Source organism: Miniopterus schreibersii (genome assembly GCF_964146895.1).
Source record: "Miniopterus schreibersii genome assembly, chromosome: 17".
NCBI lineage: Eukaryota > Metazoa > Chordata > Mammalia > Chiroptera > Miniopteridae > Miniopterus > Miniopterus schreibersii.
This window is the reverse complement of record NC_138117.1, coordinates 41,784,675-41,811,437: the sequence shown is the minus strand read 5'-3', so window position 1 is coordinate 41,811,437 and position 26,763 is coordinate 41,784,675. Positions and strand designations below refer to the sequence as shown.

The 26,763-nt window shown below is 55.4% G+C and overlaps 1 protein-coding gene across 4 annotated transcripts in view; it reads left to right on the top strand.

Annotated features, from left to right (window-relative positions):
* TRAPPC9 (trafficking protein particle complex subunit 9) overlaps window positions 1-25,668 on the top strand; it is a 300,485-nt gene extending 274,817 nt beyond the window's left edge. For all 4 annotated transcript variants that reach the window (XM_081117295.1, XM_081117296.1, XM_081117294.1 and 1 more), the window contains 2 exons: window positions 24,115-24,335; window positions 24,921-25,668. In XM_081117295.1, coding sequence (XP_080973421.1) covers window positions 24,115-24,335; window positions 24,921-25,088 — 389 coding nt within the window. In that variant the 3' untranslated portion in view covers window positions 25,089-25,668. The remainder of the gene's footprint in view (window positions 1-24,114; window positions 24,336-24,920) is intronic.
* The last annotated feature ends 1,095 nt before the right edge of the window (window positions 25,669-26,763 follow it).

Below are 26,763 nucleotides of genomic sequence, written 5' to 3'. Positions count from 1 at the left end.
TTTATTAGTTCTAGGAGCTGTTTTTATAGATTCCTTGGGTTTTCTAGTCAGTGATGTCACCTGAGAATAAAGACAGTTTTTCTTCTTTTCCAATCTGGATCCATTTTATTCATTCATCCCAGTGCCACGTGGAAGGGAAGTGGGGAGAGCGGCTCATTTCAACACCTCTGGGGTTGAAGGAAAGCACTGGGGCTTTACCGTTAAATGTGACCTTCACAGGTTCTCGGGCCCATTGGCAAGCTGAGCATCTTCTCTTCTAGGCCTAGTTCGCTGGGAGTTTTTATCGGGAGCGAGTGTTGCGTTGTGCCAAATGATTTTCTACATCTGTTGACATGATCACGTTTGTTTTTTTCTTTATAAATTTCTTAATATGGTGAATTACATTGACTGATTTTCAAATGCTAAGCCAACTTTGCATTCCTGGGATAAACTCCAGGTGGTAACAATATACTATCCTTTTTGTATATGTTGGATTCAGCTTCCTAATAAAATTTTGTTAGAATTTTTTCATCTATGTTTGTAAGGGAAACTTGCCTGTAGTTGTTTCGTAGCACACCTCTCTGCGTAGGCATTAGGGTAATGCTGGACTGACTCACAGAATGACTTGGGAAGTGATTTTCTGTAGAATCAGTATTACTTCTTTCTTGCATGTTTGGTAGAATTTACTAGTGAGATAATCTAGGCCTGAAATTTTTTGGTGAGAAGGATGTTGACTACAATTCAATTTCTTTACTAGATAATGAATATTCTGAGTATCTCTTATTTAGTGAGACTTGCTGGTGTGTCTCTCAAGGAATCTATCCATTTCACCTAAATTGTTGAATTTATTGGAGTCATCTTTTTCACAATATTCCCATTTCCTTTTCCATAGTGTATAGGATCTGCAGTGACAGCTCCGCTCTTTCCTGATACTGATCCTTCGTGTTTTCTCTCTTTTCTCCTGATCAGTGTGGCCAGGGGGTTGCTAATTCTATGGAGCTTCTCAAAGAACAAGCTTTTGGTTTCATTGATTTTTCCCTATTGATTTTTTGTTTTCTGTTTCATTGATTTCCACCTGGCTGTTTATTATTTCCTTTCTCTTTCTTACTTTGGATTTAATTTGTCCTTCTCATCATAATTTTTTAGAGTGGAAGCTAAAATCATGAATTCGAGATTTTCCTTTTCCCCCTAATAGTTTAGTGCTGTAAAGTTTCTGGTAAGCGCTGCTGTTGGCCTCTCACCAGTATTGATATCCTGTGATTGCATTTTCACTCAGTTCAAAATAAATTCTAATTTCCCATTTATTCTCTTCTTTGACATGAGGGTTATTTGGAAAGGGGTTGCTCACTTTCTAAATATTTGGGGATTTTCCAGACCTCTTTCTGTTACTGATTGCTCATATCATGTCACTGCGGTCAGAGCATATGCTTGGGTGACGTGAATCCTCTTAGGCTCGCAGTCGAGAACATGGTCTTCGTTGGTAAGTATTTCACGTGCACTGGGAAAGTGTGTGTGTTCTGCGGTTTAGGTAGCATGTCCGATACAGTTAATCACGTCAGGCTGTTGGACGGTGTCATTCAAGTCCTTTGTGCTCTGGCTGACATTCTGTGTACTTGTGTCAGTCACTGGGAGAGGGGTATTGAGAGGCCCAACTTGCCCGACTACAGTTGTGGGTTTCTCTGTTTCTGTGGGCACTCTAGCAGGTTATACTGACAGACGCTGAAGCTCTGTTGATAGGCCCGTAAATGTTTAGAACTCTGAGGTCCTTTTGGGGAATTGCCCCCTTCGTGGTTGTGGAGGGACACTCATAACTTCCTACCAGCGCCGCTGGTACGAACACCGCGGCTTGGCTGCACTACTGGCCTGATGTGCCCGTTTGCGTATGTTCCATTTTAACCTGCGTTTCTTGTAAGCAACATAGATTGGCTCTTGTTTTGTTTTTATCTTGACAATCTCTGCCTTTTATTCGGGCCACTTACATCTAGTTGGTTAACATTTAATGTGATTATGAATATGTTTAAGTCTGTGATCTTTTACTTGATTTCTGTCTGTCCCAACTGGTTTTTGTTCCAGTTTCCTCTTTTGCTGCCTTCTCTTAGAGTTGTTGGGTATTTTCAGGATTGCATTTTAAAAATCAGACTATTTTACACAGCAGTTTTAGGTTCACAGCAAAACTGAGCAGAAAACAAAGCACAGAGAGCGTCTCCATACCCAATGTCCCCCCCCACACCCAGCCTTCCCCACTGACAGCATCCTCACCAGAGGGGTACGTTGTCGTCATCAGTGACTCTACGTGGACACAGCAGTGCCACTGCAGCCTGTAGTGTGCATTAGAGTGTGCTCTGGGCATCGCGCACGCTATGGGTTTGGACAGATGTATGACATGTCCCCACCCCTGTGTTGACCTCCATGGTCTCCCTGTCTTTCTTCTGGTATTCTGTCCTGTAAACTCTAGCCACCTTCATCTCCCTGGACTCCCAGCATCATCTCCTCAGCTCCCAGAGTCTTGAGGGCCCCCCTGGGGTCTCCATTCCCCCTGTGATAGCCCCAAAACTTTTCCACAGCAGTGAGTCAGGGTCATCACAGGCCTCCCCTCATTTATCCCTCATCTCTCAGGCTCACTGTGCTTTGTTACCTAGTGACCAGTGTCCTGAAAACCACTGTCATATATTCTGTCTGTGTTTGTTCTGGCTTGGTTTTTGTGCTAGAGGAGGGTAAATCTGTCCCTGTGATTCCCCTCCAGCTGATTGGACATGGTCTTTGTCTCACCAAAGGCATGTGGATATGCAAGTAGTCTCATGGCCAGGATGGCAACTTAGTACTCAGTACCAAGGAGAAAGTCATTCATTCACTGACCCCATCCTTTGGGAGATGTTTACCTGCCAGGTCAGGGGGAACACAGTGACTAAAGCAGCATGCTCTGTTTCCTCTGGGGCCTATTTGGAACCAGATCCAAGGAATTTTAACAGCTCTCTTGGGAAAGCTTAAGGAAAATAAAGCCCTCCATCATCCATCGAGCAGACATTTACTGAGCACAGGCACCTGCCAGACTCTGCTCAGTAGTGCCCCGGGGAACACACAGTCCGAGAGTCGTAGGTGTGCAAACAGATGATCAGGATACTCCCTGCAGAACCTGCAAAGGAAACTCTTGGACAAGGTGAGTGTGTGTGGCTTCGACCGTGAGGCAGAAAGAGAGCACCCCCAGAGGAGGTGGCAGTGGGCTGGATGTTGACAGTGACCAGGGCAGCGGCGTGGAAGGGGAGGGATTGAGGTGGAGTGCTCAGAGGGGGGGAGGGATTGAGGTGGAGTGCTCAGAGGGGGGACTCGGCCGCGGAACCTGGTGTCGGGCTGAGTCAGAGTTGAGGTCCGCGGAGGGCTTAAGGCACATCAGATGTGTGGTTAAAAAAAATGATCATAGGGCCATTTTCTATGAATTCAGAGACATGATGGACTTCTGCTTTTATGGCCTGAAAATCATTTTTGGTTCCCCTGAAGGTACTTTATGGTTGTTCTCAAGTAAAATTTATAATTACTTTTGTGGGCTTGGGAGTCAGTTCTACACTGAGCCCTTAAAACCAGCACACACGTGCCTGTTCACAACACACGTGCATACACACATGCACACACACCTTTCCGTGCATACACACATGCACACACACCTGTGCACAAACACACGGATGGGGCGGCGGGCCCTGATGGAAGCTGCTCTGGAGGCCGGGTGCGGGCGCTGTGAGGTCAGCTGTGCTTTCCTAACCGGGAGATCGATTTTGTAATTAAGATCCCATTTCCTGAATGAGTTGTTATGCGTCCCCTTTCTGTAAACAGCCATGCTAACTCGTGGGGAACGGGCATCTGTCTTCACCTTGCAATTAGGATGGCCTCTCTCTGGGTCACAGAGGACAGACCGCTCAACCCTGCCATGTGGAACGTTCCCATTTAGCCCGCTGGCCCCACCGAGCAGTGTGGCTCAGGCTGCTGTGCCCCACTGTGCGCCCGGTTGTCCCACCGGCCTGGCCTGGCCTTCGTGAGTGGCCAGTAGCCTTGTGGTCCTGCTGAGTGTGCCCAGCACTGTCTTCCCTCCTGTCCTTGGCCCATGCAGTGGCTAACTGACCCCCAGGACCTCTAAGAGCGCCTGGTGGGAGGAGAGGATCGCTCAGGCCATGGGTGGAATTTCAGTGGCAGAAATGGGAAAAGGGCATTCCACCTATGAACCACCACACAGGCCCAGGCACCAGGGCTGGGAGACAGGCTGTCGGTTGTGGAAGACGAGACAGAGCCATTGGTCCTGACTGGTCAGGCAGGCCTTTGCTGGTTCTGGAGTTTGGGGCTCACTCTGCGGGGCCACAGGGCCAGAAAAGTGGTTTTCCTGATATCCCATAGCCCATAAAGGGGACGGGGGTGCCCTGGCATGTCGGACTGACAGCCAAGCAGTGTCTACACTGGGCATGACCCATGCCATGGCCACCTGCACCCCTCCCTCCCAGACGTGCCCCAGCCCTCAGCTCCCCGGGCCCAGGAGCAGCTGGGGATTTCCAGCCCTGAACCACACGCTCCCTACACAACCTGGGCCAAGGGCCCTCTTCTCAGTTTCTAGGAAAAGCAAATTTATTAGCTCGTGAAGAGGGGAAATGTTTACAAGAAAGGAAGGCACAACACGAATGAATAATTGCAGCCCGATTCCTGGTCTCCAGAGACCAATGTTCTGGTTTTTTGCTTTTATTAGAAAAGTGAGCCAAAGAGAGAGCTACCCAGAGAACTGGGAGTGGGCGTCCTGCCGGGGCCCCTCCCTGTACAGGTCGTGGCTGGGTGGGCGAGTGTAGAGACCCTCACTCTCCTGGGAGGCCAACCTCAGGCCTGGCAGCCCCAGCCACCAAGATGCCTCCTGGGCCTACTCTGGCCCTTGTGTGTTGGGGAGACCAAAGCCCCTGTTGGCTCTTGAATCACAGCCTTAAACCTGTTTCATTGTCAAGCGTCCGCTAAGACCTCACGGTACCACTGGCATTTCCCTCCTGACCGGCAGACTTTGTTGTTGACAACTCACGTTCTCAGCCACTCCCGGGACTCCCCAAGGTGTGTGTTCTGACAGGCTGGGGCTAGGCCCAGGCAGCTAAGGCCAGGTCCCAGCTCCATCCCTCACTGTCCCTCAGGCAGTTTCCTCCCCTACAGAGCCTTCATGGCCCTGTTGGGAAACAGTCATCTCAGTCATTACCTGTTGTGAGTCACTCTGTGGTTGAAAGGAGGGTGCTGCCTCCATTTGGTAAATGTTATGAAGCACAGCATCCTGTCCGTCTAGGGAGACCGAGGCAGGGAGCACAGAACCCGTCGGAGAGGGTGAGTCCAGGAGCACCCTTGCTGATGGTCCCAACAGGAGGTGGCCTAGCTGGATGGTGACAGGTCTGAGTGGACATCAAAGGTCAGGCGGAGGCCATGGTCAGGCGAGAGGTTGTGGACACGTGTGCATGGCCACACACGGGGCCCAAGGCTGACTAGCCCCCAGCCCCACTGCTCCCCAGCCCCGCCTCCATCTTTGTGCCTCTTTTGGGCCGCTGCTCAGGCCTTCCACCTGCTCGCTCCCTCTGCATCACTGCCCACTCCTCCCATCGGCAGCCCGAGTGACCGTCTTACCCCGGGCATCAGGCTGTCTGTCACTCTTCTGCTTAAACCCCCAGTGACTTCCCGTCTCTATGAGCATGCCCTGCCTCCCTGCCCCTCCTGCCCCCCCCAAAAGGCTTCTCTCCCTCCCCTGTCCCGCCCAGGGCAGCCTCACTTGCCGACTACCCAGCCCGGAAGGTTCTCTTGCTGACCCACGTGCTGCAGCTGCAGGCCTTCCCCAGGCAGCGGGCCAGCCCTGCCAGCACCACGTTCTCCTCGGAACCGTCCCACAAGCACGGGACACACGCTGTGTCTTCTGCTTTCCCCACTAGACTGAGCCTCATGCGAGCAGCGCTGTGCTTGCCTTTCCATTTGATTTCTCCCTAGAAGTGCTTGTGTTCTTTCTAGAGGAGCACATGGGAAGAGCGGGGTCATGGCTGCATCAGTTAACTGATCGATTGTTTTCAGGCAAAGGGGCTACTATGCCCAGAGGCTCGCAGAGGTGGCTGCTCCCTTTAGCTGAGCAGTGCTGAGGGGCCTTGGGGGCAGACGGGACGCCCCGGAGACAATGGCAGGCAGTGACCCAGCGTGGAGTCACCCTGGGACTTCCCACGGCAGCCACGGGAGGGAAGGATGTGTTAGTGGGCAACGGCTGTCCCTCCCCAGGGGTCCCTCTGCCATCCCTGCCTCAGTTTCCCTCGAGCAGTCTGTCCTTCAGGGCCCAGATTCCCATGAACCCCTACACTGATAGCAGGGCCTCAGGACTGACTCCCGCTGTCCTGAGGGCCTCCGCAGACATAGACTCTGTGAGATTTATCTTCATTTACTTTAATTTTAATGGTCCTAGTCAGCACTAAGGACTGTCTAACATTTACTTTGGATTTTAGTTAAAACCTATGCAAGCTGCCAGCCTGTGGAGAGACAGAAGCAGAGACCCAGGTGTGTGGGCACTGAGTTGGCACAACCAGCCTCACCCAGTGCCTCTTGCCAGGTGGACATAGTGCGTGGTGCTGAGGACACGCCACCAGCATGTTATGTGGGAGGTGGCGAGGCATGAACCTGGGCCTGTGGGCTGCTGAGAGGCGCTGCGTTGGGGAAGCAGCCTTAGGCTGGAGAGACAGGGTCACCTCGCCCTGGCCCCACCTCTTCCATGAAGATGCCCTGCAGACACCCTTGGGCTCGGCTGTGGCCCTGGGGACTCTGAGTGTCATCAGGAGATGAGCTGGGTGATGCGGGGATGGGTATGGTGCAGCCTGAGCGGGGAGCCTAGAGGCTGGATGGTGGGGAGCTCAGGGGACCCAGATGGGGTAGCCATGGAGACAGCTGCATGAAGAGGTTTGGGGACTGTTGGAAGGGCCCCTCATGAGGCTTAGCCTGGGCTGCCTTGTCTTTTCTGATGCCCACCTTCCCCTCCAAGGAGACTTTGAAGCTCCTGGGAGCAAGGGCTTTCATAGGTCCTGAGTTCCTGAGCCCCCAGCTGGGTGCTGGATCCGATCAAGAACCACTCCAAGGCTATCTGGGCCCCTTGGCCCTCTTCCAGAGCCAGGAGTGGCCAGGCTGCCTCACCTCCCAAAGAGGGGCTGCTCAGTCACTTCCCAGTGGGTGGGACCCTGAGCCCCCACTTCCTCATCTGTAAAATGGGGGGAGGTAGCACCCTTTACCATGCTGGTGCCTGTGAGGAGAGGGGAGATGACACACGCAGTGCCGCTGACTTGACATGCCATGGGGCCTCTCTCTCGCACCTGCCGTGGACGACTCACCTGTGCTCCTGCACACACGTGCACACACGAGGGCATGTGGCTTGACTAATGATCTCTTTCCATTTGGATTCCAAGTGATTTTGTAAGCAGGCTATATATAGGCCTTGAGATTGGCAGGACAAATCGATCGCCATTAGCGACGTCTAGGCGGTCAGCGCCCCTGTCATCCCTCTGAGCCAGGCTGCAGCATAATTGCGTTCGGGTTGTCACCGTGAGCTGAGTCATCTTCCCGCCCAGCCAACCTGACCATGCTCAGGATCCCTGCCAGGGCAGACCTCTCCTGGCCCCAGCTCCCGGCAGGCGAGGGCTACAGGAACTGAGATCAAGGCTGCAGGGGCGGGACCAGGTCAGCCCTTCGGGCCCCAGGTTAGTGGTCTGCACACACCTGGGCTAGAGTCACTGATATGCAGGTCATTCTGTTCACGTCACCAATATCTGTGGTCCTCAAGCTGGGCCCTGGGAGCTGAGTCAGGAGCCACGTGTCCTCACCTGCCACTCTCGCAGGGTCTGCCTTGAGCCAGTCACCTCCCCCCCCTCAAGGTGGTTTACATGGTCATTGAGGGCCCTGCTGCTCCCCCTTGCCTCCACTGAACCTGGTTGTTACGCTGCTGCTCCAGGAAGGGCCACAGGGCTCCCAGGCTCAGGTGCAGGGTGCCCAGAAGTTCCTGGGTCTACTTTGACCCCTGGCTCAGCCGTCTGCTGTGCTGGCACCAATCATTGGATCAGGGCCCAGCCTAGCCACACATTTCAACTCTATCACCTCTTCAAAGGCCCTCTCTTCAATTAAGGATAGTGACAGCCTGAGGAATGGGGAGTCAGAGCTCCATTGTATGGATTTGGGGGGCACAGGTTAGCATTATGGTATACTTTTAATGCAGAGTGTCACAACAATAAGAATAAAAGTGGGCTGTGGGCTCTCTGTTCAGATAAACCTTGTCAACAAATTTTTAAAAATTCACACTCATTTAAAAATAACAATTATAGGTAAATACAAAGAAGTTAAGCATCAGCAATAATTCCATCATCCAGAGATGTTAACGACTAACAGATGGGTTTGTGGTTATCTAGGTTATTTTCTATGTACAGTCAACCCTTGAACAACAGGGTTTAGGGGCACCAACCTCTGCACAGTTGGAAGTCTGTATATATAAAGATATAAATATAACTTTTGACTCCTCCACAATTTAGCTACTAATAGCCTACTGTTGACCATGAGCCTACTGTTGACCATGAGTCTTACCAATAACATAAACAGTCAATTAACACATTTTGTATGTTATATGTATTACATACTGTCTTCTCGCAGTAAAGTAACCTAGAGAAAAGAAAATGTTATTAAGAAAATCATCAGGGCCCGGCCAGGTGTGGCTCAGCGGTTGAGCGTCGACCTAGGATCCAGACAGTCGGGGTTCGATTCCCAGTCAGGGCACATGCCCGGGTTGCGAGCTCAACCCCCAGTCGGGGGCGTGCAGGAGGCAGCCAGTCAATGACTCTCTCATCATTGATGTTTGTATCTCTCTCTCTCCCTCTCCTTTCCTCTCTCTGAAATCAATAAAGATATATTTTAAAAAAAAAATCATCAGGAAGAGAGCATACAGTTGTGGTGCTGTACTGTTCTTATTGATACTGTGAGTTTGCATCGCCTGTTTACAAGATGAGAAAAGGCTGTGTGTGCGCGGACCCACACAGCTCACACCACGCTGCTCAGGGTCGGCTGCGCTGCTTTATAAAAGTGAGACAAGCTGAAGGCGTGGGCGTGGGGCCCAGCCCTCCTTGGTGTCCCGTTGCTGTCTTTCGTGCCGGGCGCCCCTCTGCTGTGAGACGAGGCAGCTGCGGGCTCCGCAGGGCTGGCCCAAGCCCGCCACACTGCTGACGGTCTGCAGGCGGGATCGCCGGCTCGCCTGTCTGCTTTTGAAGGCCTTTTGCTACTTATTACAAGATTGCCCCCCATCAGTGTTACAGCTTTTAGACACTAATCCGCTGTGTATGAAAATAGCCATTTCTCATGACTCTTGCCAGCAATAGCTTTTATTTCCCCTAAAAATCTGTGTCAGTGCACAGAATGCAGCCTTTGGTGCGCATTCTCTGGTCCTGGCGCGGGGCGGCCAGGCCTTTCTCGCCTGTGTCGGCTGCTCGTGTTTCTTCTTGGACCAGGTGTCCATCGTGTCCGCTGGTTCCCTTGTTTCTGAGCAGAACCAGGGCCCAGCCAGCTCATACGCACCTTCCCACCTCTGCACTTGCTCCCGTGTCTACTCATATCTGGAATCCTCTCTCCCACCCCAGCACCTGCCTGAGTTCTCCCCTGGGTCCATCTAACCCAGCCTTTGAGGCCTTTCGCACCCTGCCCCCTCTGGCCCCAGGATGGGCCCTGGTGAGGACAGGGCACCTCTGGGCCAGCCCTGCAGCCACTCTGATGGTGTCGGCAGAAGAAATTTGACTCTCCTCTCGTGGACCCCTTGCTTTCTCTCCCTGCATTGATTCTCTGTAGGGTGCCAGGTAGGCACTTCACAGATAAGGAAACAGTGCCCCAAAGTGGTGTGTCCTCTCCACGCCCATTGGTGGTAAGCGTCAGAGCCCTGACTTGAGTGTCGATTGGATTCCAGAGACCCTGGTCCTGAAGTCAGTACGAATTTGGTGCAGGAAGGATCTAGATAGAGCACTGTTTGTATTTGTGTTTGGACAATCAGCTGTCACCCTGTGGAGGCACCTGGAGCGGAGAGAGCAGCCCTCAGGCTCGCCCTGGGGATGGGCACTCATAGGGTGGGCGGAACCATAGGACTACTTGGGCTGCTGCAGGGGCCCTGAGGACGACCTGGTCTCCCTGAGGTCACAGGTGGGGCAGAGCCTAAGGACACGCATCTCTTGGGGTCAGACAGGACAAGCCTGGTCACTGAAGCTCCTCCTCCTCACATTTCTGTTCCTGGCTATTTGGGGCCAGAGGGATTTGACAGGCTCCCCCACGCCTTGTGAGAAAGAGAAATGGGCACAACATTCTGCTGCTGGCTGCTTTGTGTTGGATGTTGTGTCTATGAAAATCACTCCGTGATTACTTTCATGCCTGTCACCCCTTAGGGATAAAGCCCTCCCGGCCAGATTTCTGTCCTTAAAAGGGCCCATGGCTGCTTTCCGAGCTGCAGATCTGATGCTGGGGAATCCTGGCCAGGCCAGTGTCCCATTGCAGCCCCGCCCAGGCCCCTGATGGGAGCCCTGCAGGGACGGGTGTGAGATAGCCGGGTGGACAAGTCCAGCTGTGGGGAAGAGCTGTCTCCGGAGTAGTTCAGAAGCACTGGTGTGGGCTTTGTGTTTCGAGAATGTTCCTGTCTCATACACTCTCTTAAAGTTCTCGCTTGTGGCCTCCAGGCTGTCCCCCGGGCCCCCAGCACAGGTTCCTGGCCTCCCCATCTCTGTAACCCCAGGAGCCTCAGGGCTGATGAGGAGAGGCCAAGTCCCCCATCTCAGAGGGCGGCCCGGGCTTCTGGCCACAGGTGCCCTGGCCTGCCCGCCACCGCCTGCTAAGCAAACACTTGCTGCTCAGAAGAGTTTGGAGGTGGAGGTGATTAAATTATTTAAGAGAACAAACTGTTTTCAAGCACCCTGATTTGCATATGGCTCTGAATATGCTCATTACAGACCATTCTTCTTGGTTCTCCAAAGCAGCAGCCCTCCAGCAAACCCCTCCATTCGGCTGCTTCTTTGCAGTGGGAGCCTGTGGAGATTTGCCTGGCCTTCAGACACCTTAGAGGTGGGTCTTCCCCCTGCTCTGCTGGGCATGTGGCAGGCCCCCTCCCTCGAGGTGGGGCCAGGAGGGAGCTTCTGGTCTTGTAGGTGGGGGTGGCTTTGTTTGCTCCCACTTCAGAACACCTGTCTCTCTCCTCCAGGGTCTCATCCAAACTCAGGGCCAGAGCATGAGCAGAGAGGGGAGGGCATGGGAGACTGGAGAGGGGAAGCTGTGCCCTGTGGGCCCAGGCAGAGTGCAGAGCTCAGGGCTTTGGCACCGGAAACCAGAGAAGTGAGGGCACAGGCTTTGGAGAGTGGCCATGCCAGGAGAGTGAGGCCAGAGCTGTGTGGCTCTGTGGTCAGGATAACTGTCAGGCCATCCCTGTGGGGCCGAGAGGTGACCCAGCCTAGAGACAGGGGTGAGGGCTGTGGGGGAAGGTTTGCTGCTTTGGGAGGGCTCTGCCTACACATCTGTCACCTGCTGGAGGTGCTCGAAGGGGGCTCCAGGGGCCTGGAGTCAGAATGCGGTCCCCAGCCCCTGAGGTGGTTGACCACATGGAAGGGAATGAAATCTCCTGGCAACCACATGGGACGGGGAGCTGGTGGGGCCTGGTACCCCTGTGTGATCCCCACCTTCCAGCCCAGGACTCTACTCTGCGGCGTTCAGGTGCTTTCAGCTTGCACATGGCCTTCTGGTCGTCACGAAGATGCATCTGCCACATTAAGAGGGTAAACACACTGTAGGTCCTGCTTTGTTAGCTTGCTTTATAGCTTCTGAACTTCGGACATGGGGTAGGTGGTCTCCTCTGTGCTCTTCTTGCCCTGAGCCCCTCGGGTGGAGTGGGTGGGCCTGGTTGGCCTGTGTCTCCTCCACAGCAAAGGCCATGTTGCCAACCCCCTGTGTCAGGAACCTTGTCCCTGCCCAGGACACTGCTCTGTGACTGAAATTGCTTTCCTGCTAATTAAGCAGACAGCACAGCAGGCAGTCATTTCCAACTAGCTTTTAAATATTTTTTTTCCCTCCTGGAAGCAGTGTTGACCCAGAGAGGTGTGCGCTGCTTCTCATTGGATAGTAAGAGGCTTATCAGCCAAACCAGGAGGGTGCTGGGGGTGGGACAGCCACCCTGCCCGTTTCCCATCACCTCAGCTATTCGAGGATCTCAGATTTATTTCTTCACGAGAGTTCGTTGCGCTGACAATCACCCTCTCTGTGCTTCCTGGAAGACCAGTGTGCTTAGCACCCACCCTTCCTGCCAGAGCTCCACACCCCTGCATCTCCTCTCACTGCACTCACCCTGCACTGTATCCCAGCCTGTGCTTCACTGCATTGCTGGACTAGACTTGTAGTCAGAGATGTTCGGCCAGGCTTCGTTGTTTTGAATTGAGTCCCTGCTATGGGTGGGTGGATGGCTGGATGTGTGGATGGGTGGTGGATAAATGGGTGAGTGGATAGGTGGATGGATGGGTGGGTGGTGGATGGATGGATGAGTGGGTGGTGGATGAATTGGTGGTTGGATGGATGATGGATGGGTGGATGGATGGGTGGGTGGATGGATGGAAGGGTGAGTGGGTGGATGGATGATGGATGGATGGATGGAAGGGTGGGTGGATGGATGAGTGGGTGGTAGATGAATTGGTAGATGGATGGATGATGGATAGATGATGGATGGATGGGTGGGTGGATGGATGGATGATGGATGGGTGGATGGATGGATGGGTGGGTAGGTGGATGGATGGAAGGGTGGGTGGGTGGATGGATGGGTGGGTGGATGGATGGGTGAGTGGGTGGATGGATGATGGATGGGTGGATGGATAGGTGGGTGGGTGGTTGGGTGGATGAGTGGGTGATGGGTGGTGGGTGGTGGATAGATGAGTGGGTGGTGGATGGATGGGTGGTTGGATGAGTGGTTGAATGGGTGACCTGCAGTCTAATAGTGTTTGTTGAGTTTGTGAAGGCAGAAACAAAGTATCTGATCCTTGTTTCTAGGTTGGGGTACAGGAGATCAGATCATTAGGTAGGTTAGAAGGAGCCATGGGGTCACCCTAACTGGGGGCACCACAAAGCCAAGGCCAACAACTTCAGTAAGCAAAGTGGGGGAGTCTTCCCCTGATGCCAGTGGTTATAAGCTGGTGTTGAAAGCAGGTGGGCAGTGTGCAGAGTCAGAGAGATGAGGAAGGCCAGGGCATGGCCCAGATACCTGGAGCAGGGACACTTACAGGTGACCTGGGTTCTGGAAGGGCAGGTTGACCTAAGAGCCAAGGTTGGGGTCAGTGTCAGGCACCAGGCTTGGCTCCTGAGCATCCGTGGTCTCTGGGCCCCCCCCAAAGATGCATTCTGTATCATTCTGGCTGCTGGTCACCTCACCAACTCACAGCTGTCTCATCCCTGTGTTACCTGTCTTATCCTGGGGCAGAGGGAACCTTTCCCGCAGCCTCCTGAGACTCTTCCTCTTCCAAAAGGCCAGTGACGAACTCTTACCAGGGCAGTGCACTCTGGGTGGCTCCAAGGGGTGCCCTTTCTCATGGCCATGACGCTACTCCCATTAAGTGCAGGTGGCAGGCTCACTCCCATGCTGTCTGTCCAGCAGCCCACTTCTTTGGTTTGGCACATGGGCGACTTGGAAGGTCCTTTTGTGGCCCATGTCCTTCCTGACCTGTGTATGCTCTGGGACATTGTGGCTCTACAGGAAGCTTCTCGGTCACCACTTAGAATCTGTCTGACACAATCAATGTGGACCGAGCCCCAGGCAGTGTCAGGCCCTGGGCTGTGTCCAGAGGGGCCAGAGCATTCCGCACGCCACATGAGCCAACACGCTGCCTTGGCTCAATAGAAAAAGGGGTCTGAATGTAGACTTAGTGGAGCTGAGCCTCGGCATGAGCATCATGAAATAGTAAGCCTGTTTTGAAATCATCTGGCCCAGTCCTCTCATGTAACAGACGGGGAAGCAGAGGCTCAGAGAGGTTAAGGGATTTACCTAAGGTTCATTGTCAGTTCAGTGAATGAACCCTGAGCCCCTACCCACAATGAGTGCACCTCTATCTGGGAGACAGCCTGTCAACAGAAAATTCTGGTGTGGAGCGGTACATCATATGACGGGATTGTGCAGGGCTGGTGTGGTTCAGGAAGCCTTCCTGGAGGAGGTGCTATTCAAGCTGAGTTTTGAGAAGACCAATAGGAGTCACCAAGAGGGACAGTATGAGGGCCATTGCATGTGACTATGACGTGACATATGGTGGGAAGGGTGTTGGGTGTCACAGGTTACGGGTATAGAGAGAGCACAGAGGAAAGGCAGACAGCCTTCAACTTGGTCTGGAGTACTCTGGAGGAGCAATCGAGGGCATCGTTTCTCCAACTACATCATTTTGTCTTCTTTCTGCAAACCCTTCTTCCCCTTGGCTGCCTCCCCTGCTGGACAGAGCCAGCAGTCCAGAGACCTGGCTTCTAGGCCTGGCCCCACTGCAGCCAGTGAAAGGTCTGCAAATCCTGGCAGAGGCCTCCATGTATTGGACCTGCTGGGCACTGGGAGTAGAGGAAAGGGTGCTCAAGTCCTGGCCCTCAGGACTCTCTTGGTGGAGGCAAACTCCCCCCACCCCCTTCAGGGAAGTTCAGAGTGCGGAGTTCAGAGACCAAGGCACTGGGGAGGCTTCCCAGGGAGGTGAGGCTCAGCTGGACAGGCAGACAGGCAGGCTCCCAGGCAGAGGCAATACACAGCCTGTGCAAAGGTCCAGTGGCATGAAACCAACCACACAGCCTCTTCCCACTCCTGCTGGGACCCTCCTTGTGCTCTCTCCCCCACCTGTGACCTGACCTGCAGGTAAGAAAGTCTGAGGCTGGATGACACTGTGTGGTGAGGACGGTTAGATGCAGAGCAGCTGTAGCAGTGGAGGGTCCTGCCTGCGTGGCAGGAATCTTTGCTTTATCCAGAAAGGCTTAAGATGAAAAATGAGAGATTGAAAAGGTAGACATTGCTTGGGGACAGACAAGTCATTTTAAATTCTCTGCTGCTCTCAGAAGCATGTCTTTGCATAATGCTACCAGCCAGCAGGAATATTTTCCATTTTTCCTTCCTGCTTTTTTTCTGGTTTATCTTCAGTTGTCTGAAGTGCTTGTCCAAAAAGAGATGGTTTAAGCAGAGGACTTAATAGAGGCATTGTCTCCAGCAAGCAAGATGTTCCCTGTGCAAAAAGCAGTTCTCTTTCTACTGAGAAGGAAAGAGGACCTGGGTGTCCGTGCCCACGCCAACACTAATTCACAATGTGGCTCTGGGTGTGTCAGCTCCCTGCCAGGCTCCAGTGTTCCCTTCTGAAGGAGACAGTTTGGTCAGATGAGCGCTGGAGGCCTTAAATGTCTCAGCTAAGTGCTGTAAAAAGGGCCCCCAAATGTCAGGGATGCCCTGCCCATCCTGTGACCCCACCCACCTCATGACCCCACCCATCTCATGGTTCCTTCCTCCTCTACTCCTCAGTTCATTTAGTTCTGTCAGTAGATGGGGGTTGTGGGAGGGATGTGTTTGTGGGCCAGATTTGGGGGTCTCATTTCCCCCCTGCTCTCAACCAGCAAGGACTCAGTTCAATTCACACCTCACTGCCTGGGAAGCTGCAGTCTGGCTGTGTGCCATGAGAAAGGGGAACAGTTTGGTGAACACCCAGCCAGCCTCTGCCACCAGAACCTTCCAAAGTTCTGGTGTTCCCTGAGGGGAGATCAGGGAAGGCCCCCTGGTGGAGGGGGCGTGTGAGCAGGGCCTTGAGACACAGAGCTGCAGAGCTGGGGGTACATGCCAGGGAGAAGACAAGAGGAGCCCAGCACTGGGGCACAGTGGGTGCAAATGGCAGTGAATGCTGCCAGCAGCCTAGAGCCCTCAGGTGAGGTGGTGTGCGCCACCTCTGGTGCCCAGGAACCTGGGTTCAAATGCCAGCTTTGCCCCAAACTTAGTCTCTGAACTGAAACAGCCTTGTCAGCTGTGCTCTGAGTCACTGTCTGTGGCCCCTGTAGTGACCCCATGATCGTGGGCATTTTCTCTGCCCAGGCTCAGACCCCAGCCCTCTCCCAGACACAACCCCTCCCCACGCACCAGTCCTCTGGCTGGACGCTGCCTCATCCCATTTTCAGGCAAGGAAGCAGGAGCTCTGGCTTCTGAAGGGGCTCACCTGGCCCCCCGCAGGCACCAGGGAGGCCCGAGAATCTGGCTCCTGGAGGTGGGGCGCTCACATGGGCAGGATGTGGTGGTGGCGATGTGTGTTTTCTTCCCACCGTCAAAGGCAGCATTTCACCATGGTCTATGGGCAGCCACGGGCCATGCCGAGATGCAGCCTGGAGACCTGCTGGGGCCGCTCTGTGAGCTCACCCTTCACTGCCCTTGGGCTCCGCTCCATAGGCCCCCCATCCCTGGATGCCCCATGCCAGGGCCAGCTTGAGGTGGACATGCTGGGGAAGCCAGAGAGCCCTCATAGGAGGACTCCAGGCGGCATAGTCTCCTTTCCAGCTCCCCTTAATTTTAATTTAATTCCCTTTCATCTTTAATGAAAAGTTGTAACGGTAAATTATTTACCCAAGAGAGCCAAACTGCTCCTCAGGAGCTGTTCCCGACTTGAGGGTAATTACACATCTGGGCTTGAACGGTCTCCCACCCTGGACGCTGAGGACGAGGCATTCTGGTTTATGGGCCGATTAGCTGCCTCGATACTTGTCACAAGCGCATGCATCTGGCAGATTCAGAGCAGAGCTCTGACCTGACATAGTGCGCACCCTGACAATTGCCGAGGGGGCAGAAAGAGCCTGTGTTCTGGCCCCGTGACCCTGGGAGCCTGGGGAGCTGAGCTGAGCTCTCTGCAGGCAGCACTCTGGTTCTAGGTCAGAGCCAGCCCTCTCCCTGCCTGTCACTCTCTGTCCCAGCTGTTTCTCTGAGCCAGCTCACCCAACAGAAAGACCCCCTTCTGAGCATTGCTAGAGGCTCAAAAGGTGGGAGGAGCCCACCTCCCCAGGATGGCACTACCTCTGTGCCTTAAGACCCTTGCTCAGAACACTGTTACCCCCACCTCCTGGGCACTGTCCATTTTTCTAACCTCTTTTTAAAACTCTTAATATATAGTAAAGTAGCCAGATAAAATTTGAAACACCTGGACTAAGAGAAACCGTATTTGGCAGTTGGTCAAGACTTGGCGGATGGGTGTGCGGGAGAGGCTATGTGTGTATATTGGGTGTGTGTGTAAGTGTTGGGGGTGGGGGACTAGAATATGGTCACTGAAGACTCTAGGCTGCTATACTTTTGGCTCTAAGCTCCCTAACAGCCAAAGCAAAAAGGTCAGTTACTTGACTTTCATTGGTAAAGAGGGAAAAGTTGCCAGGGAGCACCTAGCAACTTGCTACCTTGGCATTAGAGCAAGTTTGCTACCTTTTACTGGATAATTGGAAATTCCGGGGTTTTGTGCTAGATCTGCGTGTGCCTCCCCAGAGGCCAGCTGGCCAGCTGTCGTTGAGGAAGGCGAAGCTAGACTCACAGCCAGGCCGGCCTTAGCCCTCACCTCACCTCACATCTCGAGTCTCCACTTGAACTTCTCTGGCTTCTTCTAAGGAGTGACAGAACTCCTTGATTAATTCCCAGGCCAGGCCTTGCTGGAGTCAAATTTGACTCTAAGATTTAGGCTCACCCAAGATTTATGTGGACTAGAAAAATGTGTGCGCCTTGAGAGATTTAAAATTTAAATGTGCTTTAGCGAAGCCGCTTGGTCTACAGAGCTCACTTTGGCTGCTCCTAGGTCATCACCTCATTAATCCCTCCTGCATTGCTCTTAAGCCTTTAAAATTTTTATCCAAAATTAGATATTTGCCCCTAAAGTTTACTTAGCCATCCCCCGTTTCTTAAGGCTGGGAAAGGGGTGTTGAGAGGTGAGGTGGGGAGGGTGTCCTCACTGGGAACTTGAGCTCTGGGGGACAGTACACCTTCTCTGCCTGGCCTCAGGCGCCTGCCGTGTGCTAGGGGCAAATGAACAGATTGTCGGATAAGTCAGCTGAGCGAGAAATGAAGGGGTCATTGCTCTTTTTCACGGAACAGTGATTTGCACACGACCCTGGGGACTGCTGACACTTCAGGTGTTTCCTTCACCCGCTCAGGGAGCCGTGCGGTGCAGGCTCTACCTGGGAGGTGGCACTGCCCAGCTGCCCCCGTCTCCACATCTGGACTTGCTCACCTGTGAAGTGGGGCCGCGGGTGCCAGCCTGGCGGGACTGGGTGAGCGGTACCTGTGTGGCCCTGAGAACGAGGCCTGGATCCAGCAGGTGCAGAAGAAACCGAGCCCTCTGGGCACCCACAGAGTCATAACAGTGGCAAGTGGGGTGTGCCTGAGCTTGCTGGGGGCGGGGGTCTGGGCGTGGGGGCTGAGTCAGGATGGGCCTTTGCACCCTGCCCTCTACCCTCTGAGCTCGTCCTGTCATGGAAGCCTCCGAGTGAAGTGTATGTGGCCGGATGGGCAGATACTGAGGGCTGTGCCTAAGAGAAGGGGCAGCTTCTGCTTGTGAATGAAGAGAGCACAAGAAAAGCAGCCGGGCAGGGAGCAACCTTGCCCTGCAAGTGCCCTCCAGGAGCCTGTCTGGGAAAAAGGGCTTCTCTAGCCCTGGGCCAGCCCAACTTTGCCGCCCTTCTCTGAGCTCCCTCACCCCAGGAGCCCCCTCCCCACGGTGGCCGCCCTTGGACCAAAGGCAGGCTGGCACCGGAGGCTTCCTTCCTCCCCAGAGTGGCCCCTGCAGGCCCTTCCCTCCTCTCAGCTTCTATTTATAGCCCATGTTTCTGTGGCTGCCGTGCTCTAGCATAAACGTGGCAGTGGTTTCAGGAGGAATTCTGGGCCAGACAAAATTAAGTCCGTGACTCTGGCTGGTATTGAAAGTGAAGGAGAGTCAGGGCTGGGGGCAGGAGGCAGAAGATGGACCAGGGCCGATTTAACGCTTTGGGGGAAGAGACTAATCTGCGCCCAGGAGTTTCTTACGTGAGATTCTCCTGCGAAAATACTCTCCTCATGGAAGCTCGTTCTGTGCTCGGACCCGGAGCCAGGGAAGGGTAGATTGGTCCTAATCCTCTAAACCCTCAAGCTACAGACGGGCGATGGTCCCAAAGGGGACAGGGCATGGTCGATTCAAGCCCACCCCAGAGCCCACCCATTCACTCATTCACTCACTCATTCATTCGTCCACTCAATAAATATGAACTACAGCTAGAGTCTGCCTGGCCGGGATGTTGGGGACACGGGGCAAGTGCCAGTTCTCCCGGAGCTTCCTGGGGAGGAGACACGCAGGTAGTTAATAGTTAAACAGATGGGTAAACAAGAGAGCTTCAGGTTAGGCGTTGCGGGCCATGGGAAAATGAAAGGGTATGGAAAAGTGACGGGCTTTTTCAGTCTGAACGGTGTCTAGGCTGGGGGACCCCGTTTCCACCTCCTCAGCTCTGGGGGCTGCACTCCTCGCCCTGCCCTCCCTCTTCAAAGCCTCCCGCTGCCTCTGGGCTCACAGGCCTGTCTGACTCTTGTCCCCGCTGCCCTCACAAGGGCCTCTGTGATTACGACGGGCCCACCCGATATTCCAGGGGCATCTTCCACCTCCAGCTCCTCAGTCCAACCTGCGGAGTTCCTCCTATGCGTGAGGGGACACATTCCACAGGGTCCAGGCATTAGGGCATGAGCCCCTTTGAGGGTTATTCTGTCTGCACCCCCACACGTTGGTAAAGCAGACCGGGGGATCTGGAAGCTCTTCTGGGACAAGGTTTGGCCCTCACAGAGCTGGTATTGGCTCAGGAGCAGCTGAAATGGAGGACAAGTGGGCCACCTCCTGCACTGCCCTGCCTGGGCTCAGGAGGTGGGATTCCAGCCCGAAGTCCTTCCCCCCACACACCTGTTCCCTGAGGCTGGGACAGTCCAGGTCCTGCAGTGGCTGCTGGGCCCCTGTGGAGCCTGCAGCCCTCCTGGAGAGTGGCTGGGATGCCCACATGGCCCAGAGATGCTGAAAGGACTGGTCCCACTGTGTCTGTCCTCTCTGGCACCCAGCACCCATTTCCCCACCAGCATTCACAGGCCGCCTGCCTGGTGAGGAGGGGCCCTGGAGAAGCTGTATAAATGCAACGTCCCCCACATTCTCCACTCCCCAGGGTGGAACCAGGAGGCAGGGTAAAGGTGTAGAGATGAGGTCCCTGCTGAGGCTGCTCTGCGCCCCCCACTCTGCTTAACCATTTCTAATACAGAGCCCTTCCAGGTGAGTCCCGCTGCCCTCCCACCCAAAGGTGAGGCTCAGGGAGGGCAAGTGGTGGCGTGTCAAGGAGAAATGACTCAAATGCAAAAGGACCAGAATCCCACCCGCCTGGAGAGGACGAGGAGGGAAGTCACCACCACCACCAGGAAACAGAGGTGACGGGCCCACCCTCCAGGCCATGGAGAGAAAGTAGACCCCACACAACTGGGACATCAGACTCAGGGCTTGCATGGGGTTCCACTGGGCCCCACCCTGCACACCATGAGAAGGTGCCTGGGTGATTGTGAGGACATTCCAGGAAGGGATGTGCCTGCTGCACGGGACACTCATGGCCTGGTGTCCCCACCCTCTCCCTGGGGGCCAGCTGGCAGTCTGCTTGGACACAGAGAAGTACTAATCCCCACCACTTGCAGGCCCTGTCCTGGTGCCCACCTCGCTGTGAGAGAGCAGACAAGGCGTTCACCTCCCCGCCTGAGGGTGGAAGGGCTGGCAGTGACCTTCCGGGACATGAACAGGAACTGGAGCTGTGCTTCTGGGGGGCCCACAGTTCCACATGTGGTTCTTTCTTCCAGGCAATTTAGAAGCTGCCCCAAACAGCTTGCCTCTGAGAACTTGTTAGTGATTCCTTCCCGGCTTCTGCGTAGGTCCTGTGAGGAGCTGCCCAGGCTTCTCTCTTGCTCAGCGGGGCTTCCACGCCCACAGGGGGCCCTTCTCCCAGGCTGGGATGCAGCTGCCTGGTCCAGAGTCACAGGAGCAAATGAATTCCAGCAAGGGGCGCACTGGGCATTGGTGCTCCTGGGTTCCAGGCCCCCACCTGAGCATAGCATCATCACCATCACATTATTATTACCTTCATCTCACCACGTGTCAAACAGCACCCATAGGTCCCAGCAGAGGTGGCCATGGCGTCTTCTTCAGTTCAGGAGATGCCTCATACTCGTAAAGTGTGCCAGTTCCAGGTGCTGGAGCTGCAGGGGCTGCCCAGCCAGGGAGGGAGGAGGGCAGACGTCCATGAACTTGGTGGGCGGTTCCAGTGGGTGCCAGGCGCCAGGACAGCAGGACCACCTGTCCCAGAGTGCCAGCACTGAGGGTCCCTGGGGCGGGATCCCAAGCAAACTGGACAGTTGGCCACCTGCGACCAGGGACACAGCAGGGAGCAGGACAGTTGGGTCCTGTCCCTCTGGAGAGTCACCTCTTTCTCCCGGGGAGGCAGAGAAATAAGCAGTCACCGCTGTGAGAGCCAGTGACCTGGAGGCCCAGAGGCAGCACTCACCCCAGACCATTGGCAGGGAAGGCTTGCCTGGGGCCTCTGTCCCCTCGCTGGTTCCCCCACCCTGAACCTGTGAAGCCAGGGTCATTACCCTGGTTTTTCAGATGACGTAAGGAGACTCAGGTTGGCAAAGGGCCTCCCCCATGATGAAGGGTAAGGGTAAGGCCAAGACCCCAGCCCAGCCTTCTACTCAGCCTGGGGCTGGCCCTGTCCACTACCCCTGCAGCCCTGGCCTGACCTTGGGTCCACGAGTCCTCCCCGGGGCCTCTAGAGAGAAGGTTCCCACCAGGAGCTGTGTTCACAGCCTCATCTCCCCCTCCCCATTGCCTGGGAGCAGGGAGGGGCTGGGAGGGCTGTGCAGCGTAGCCACAGGCCAGTCCTTAGCTGCCCTAGCGAGCCCCACACAGTTTTCTGCAACAAGAAGAGCAGAGATGTAGCGATCCAGCCCCCAAACTGATCTGCACGTAATCAGATCTTTCTCTTGATGGACCAGCAACCGAGGCTCCCTACACCAGCTCTCGCCACGTGCCCCCTTGGTTTCAAGAGGTTCAGCCTATGCCTGGTCCGGTTCACTGTTCAGCATACATGACTAGGCCTGGCCTGAGTGGGGACAGGGACTGAGGACCGGTGGGCACCATCCTTACCCCTGGAAGCCATTGTCCTGCCAGAGCTGGGGCTCAACATACAAGCCCCTCAGATGTCTGCTGTTTGCTCAGTTAGGGGGACAGGGTTGATGCCCGGGGGTAAGGGGGACCCTCTAGAACCAGAACTCACACCTCTTGCACACTGTGTCCCATAGGGCCATGTTGCACAGCGGTTATATCTCCTTATAACTGTTAGCATTGCTTGGGAGCTACGGTGACTTGCCTCTGATCACACAGCTACAGTGGTCAAGCTGAGGTCCCTCTGATCCCATCTCCTGTGCTCAGCAGAACAGAGCAGCCAGGAGAAAGAAGAGCCAGTCATTCTGCACACCTACTGGGTGCCAGGCACCCTTGAAAGTACTTTATGTGCACTGTGGACAGATCCATGGTTGGGGACCCAGTACCCCCAAGTTTACCCAAGACTGCTCAGACTTAGCTCTGGTGTCCCTGCACACCCCAAAGTGTAGGATGCAGCAAAAACAGGTTTTTGAGGGCAAATCGTAGCCTTAAAAACATATGTTGATAAAGAGAATGGTGTCCTCTCCAGTAAGCTCACCCTGATGGCACCCAGGCCTGCACTGAGTGGAGGCCATCTCCTTTGGGCCCCAGAGGAAGCACCCCATCATACACACCTTGCTCTATCAATGTGGTCTTGCTTGGTTGAACACTTGGCTTACCTCACCTTCTCTTGCCCGATTGTGAACTTTCTCAGTATTGGGACTTGTGCATTTCTGAACTTCTCATCGCTTTGGCTGTGGATGGTAGCAGGGGTGAGGGGGCGTGGTGATGAATGTTGACTGAGTGAGTGCTGTCCAGTGACCTCCACAGCCTCTCCCCACTCGCCCACCACCTGTGATGGGGTGGGAGCAGGTTTGGTGAGCTGTGTGCTGGGAGGTGGAGTACTGGGTGGGGTCTGCACCTGGGGGAGGTGGGGTGCTGCAAGATGCAGGCCATGGAGCCTTCCTGGAGGGCCATCTACCCTGGGAGCAGCCACTCTTAGATGCGTTTTTACATTTGTCCCAATAATTCCATTTCCAGGACTGTATCCTAGGCATGCAGCTCCGAATTCAGGCAAACTCACTGTGCAAATGAGGATACAACCTAGATGTGGTTGGGGGGGATACATTTTGGCTTGTTCCTTGCATAGGATCTTCTGCAGCCTTTGAAAACATTCTCAGAGCTGTCAACATGCGGGACATGCTAACTGCAGCTCGCCACCATGGCCAGTTAATCAATGAGGGTGCAGAGACACAAGGAGAAAGTCCCTGTGATGCTGAGAGTGGCAGTGGGGGTGGGGCTGGGGCTATATGGGATTTTTAAAAAATTATTTTTACTTTTGTAAACTTTCTAAAGCTTTTACAATGTGCTGTAAAAGCTTATGATTTTAAAGAAACAAAATATGGGGGGGGGGGAGGCTTGATGTCCCAAGGCTTTCCTGGAAAAGTGAATTTGGAGGTGAACTTGGAGGAGGGTCATTGACCTGCACATACCCCCCCCCCCCCCCCACACACACACTGTCACTGTCAGTAGAAGTGTGTGTGGCAGAAGCCCAGCCATATGCCCACCACTCTTCATCTTGGGGGACTGTGGCCGGAGCTCAGCCCTTCCAGGCAAAGTATCTTGGAGCCCCTCCTGGACGCCCAAACAACCGAGGGGTCCTCTCAGCCTCTCCAGTGTGGCACAGACCCTCCCAGAGCTCTGGCCCCCATGCCTGTCCCCGCCAGCCTGCACATCAAGAGAGCAGGCACTGGACCCTGCGTCTGTGCCCCAGCACCCAGCCTGGCACAGAGCGGCGCAGCCTTGGTGGATGGAGGGGTGAGGGGATAAGTGAATGAATGAACGAATGAATGAACAAACAGACAAGAGAGGAAGGACACCTAGGTGGTGTCCCTGACAGTCTTGTGTCCTGTGTCCTTTGCAGATGTGCTGGTGGATGGACAGCCGTGTGACTGCGAGGCGGCAGCCTGCCGGGTGGGCGACCCCATACGCCTGGAGGTGCGGCTGACAAACCGGAGCCCACACAGCGTGGGGCCCTTCGCCCTCACCGTGGTCCCCTTCCAGGACCACCAGAATGGCGTGCACAACTATGACCTGCACAGCGCCATCTCCTTCGTGGGCTCCAGTACCTTCTACCTGGATGCGGTGCGTGGTGGTCGGGGAACTCCATGTTGCCCTGGTCATGCCCCACTGTCCCCCAGCCCTCTGTGCTGACCCTCATCTGTCTGACTCCCCCTAAGGACTTAGCTGCCTTCTCTGCATCCTGAGTCCTAGGGGTGAGACCAGGGTGGCGAGACTCCGCCGAGGGTGTTCAGGAGACAGGCGAGTGGAGGGGCTGGGGACAGCTGAGATCCTGCTCTCACTGTCGCCCTGCCCCACGCAGCCACCTCCTCCATGCCTAGCGGTCACTGCAGGGGCCCAGAGGGACTGATGAAGTCACAGCCCACTTGACCCCACCTCCCAGCTGCACGCAGCACGGTCCTCAGGCTGCACCCACCGTGAAATGGGGCCTGCAGCCCAACCGTCCCTGTACCACCTGAACCCCGAAGGACCTATGGAGGGAAGTGCTATTAGCGCCTCCCAGAGACAGAAGCCAAGGCTCAGACAGGCGCAGTGACTTGCCTGGGGCAGCACACAGGCGAGGCCCCCATGTCCGGGCAGGTTTGGGGTCTCCTGGTGGTTTTGGGGCCCACACTGCTCTAGCTGACACCTCTCCCTCCTGCCGTGCAGGTGCAGCCTTCGGGCCAGTCGGCCTGCCTCGGGGCCCTCCTCTTCCTCTACACGGGCGACTTCCTCCTGCACATCCAGTTCCACGAGGACAGCAGGAGCAAGGAGCTGCCACCCTCCTGGTTCTGCCTGCCCAGCGTGCATGTGCGCGCCCTGGAGGCGCAGCTTTGAGCCTCAGTCTGGGTCCCTGTTTCTGCAGGGAGAGGCCAGCTTGGCCCTCACCTGGGCAGGGGGCAGAGCCTTTGCTGTAGCTCCCGTCCCTTCTCCACCCCTGCCCCTCCCTCTCCCCCTCCACCCCTCCCTTCCGCAGCGCCCTTTCTGGACTGTGCCGCGTGCGGAAACAGCGGCCTCACCCCTCCCCACACTGCCCACTGGGCCCCTCTGCTGGAGCCTGGCGCTAGGGCGGATGCTGAACTACCCAGAGGGCAGTGCCCACCAGCCTGGGCGGGGTCCCTGCACCTGTCCCTGTGACCCTGGGATCACAGCCCAGCCAGCGGGAAGAAAGGCACCACCCAGGTGGGCCTGGGGAGACCCCCTGGGCCCTCAGAATCCCGTGAGGGCCGGCTCTTCTCCGAGTCCCCTAGGCAGCCCAGGCAGGAGAGAGGGCACCCTGGTTGACACCAAGAGGGGCCCCCATTCCAGACACTGGGCTGTTTCCAGGCTGGGCTCCAGGGGCCACAGCCTGTGTGTCTGCGTCAGTGTGTATGTGACAAGTCCTCCAATAAAGGGCCCACCTGGCTTCCTGCTGCTCCACCTGCCTCCATGCCTCTGCTTGTCCCAGGAACAGGGGCCATTCCCAGCTCAGGTGAGGGTTCAGCACACAGGGCTCCGAACTGAAAGCCCCAGGACACATACGGCTGGTGGCCAACAGGGCTGGGCCTGTGTCTGGCTGTCCCTATGACCCCACAGCCCCCTTCCATGAGTGTGCTCCTTGGGCCTGGCTCACAAGCCCCTCTTGGAACAGAGTCCAGCCCCAACCTCAGTCCTCAGCTCCCAGAGTGGCTCCGGCCCTCAGCCTCTTTCTTGCTTTCTCTTTGCCCTTGTGACAATGTTCACAGTCCCTCTGGGGCTCTGCGGCCCATGCCCAGGCCTCACAGGCCAGGCTGTGCTGCTGGAGAGGGACCTGTGGTGGCCCTTCCCTCCGCCCGTCAGCCCCCACCTCCAGGCTTGCTTCGCACAGAGCTCCGCCCTCGCAGGCCACCTTCGCCTTCATCCAGGGCAGGAGGGAGGCACGGGCCTTGGCCACACCTGGCTTCCCAGCAGAGGCTGGCCCAGGAGGGGTCTCAGAGGGTCTCACAGCAAACCCCGCGGCAGGACTGAGCACAAACAGCCAGTCTGGGAAGTGGGGTTCCCCTGGGGCAGTGAGGGAGCCATGAGGGGCGGCTGCCACAGGGACACTGGCCCTGAAACCTCAGGGGAACCTGGGGAAGAGTGAGTCCCCAGCCCAGGGGTGAGTGAGCTGGCCTGCGTGCCCTGCACCCCGAGTTCATTCCTGCTTCCCAGCCTGCCAGCGCCCACCCTTCCTGGGAGGATGACCAGACACCTGCTGTGGGGGCCTGGACACTGAAGTTTAAGGGAGTCCTAGGGGCGGGAATTAGGGAGCAGGGCTTGCCCAGGGCGTTTGCTGAGGGAGGCAAAGTGTGACAGTAAAAAATAGATATTTGTCCCTGCCCTGGGTCCTGACAGGGAGCTCCTCCATCCTTGGCATTTCCTAGTAAAAGGAGTGTCTTTGTTCTCATGAGGAGACTCTGGGTGGGCTCCTGGGGGCATTAGGATGGGACTGGTCACCAGAAGGACCCAGGGTGATTGGAGGCTGGGAACCTTCAGCCCCACCATCCTCAATGGA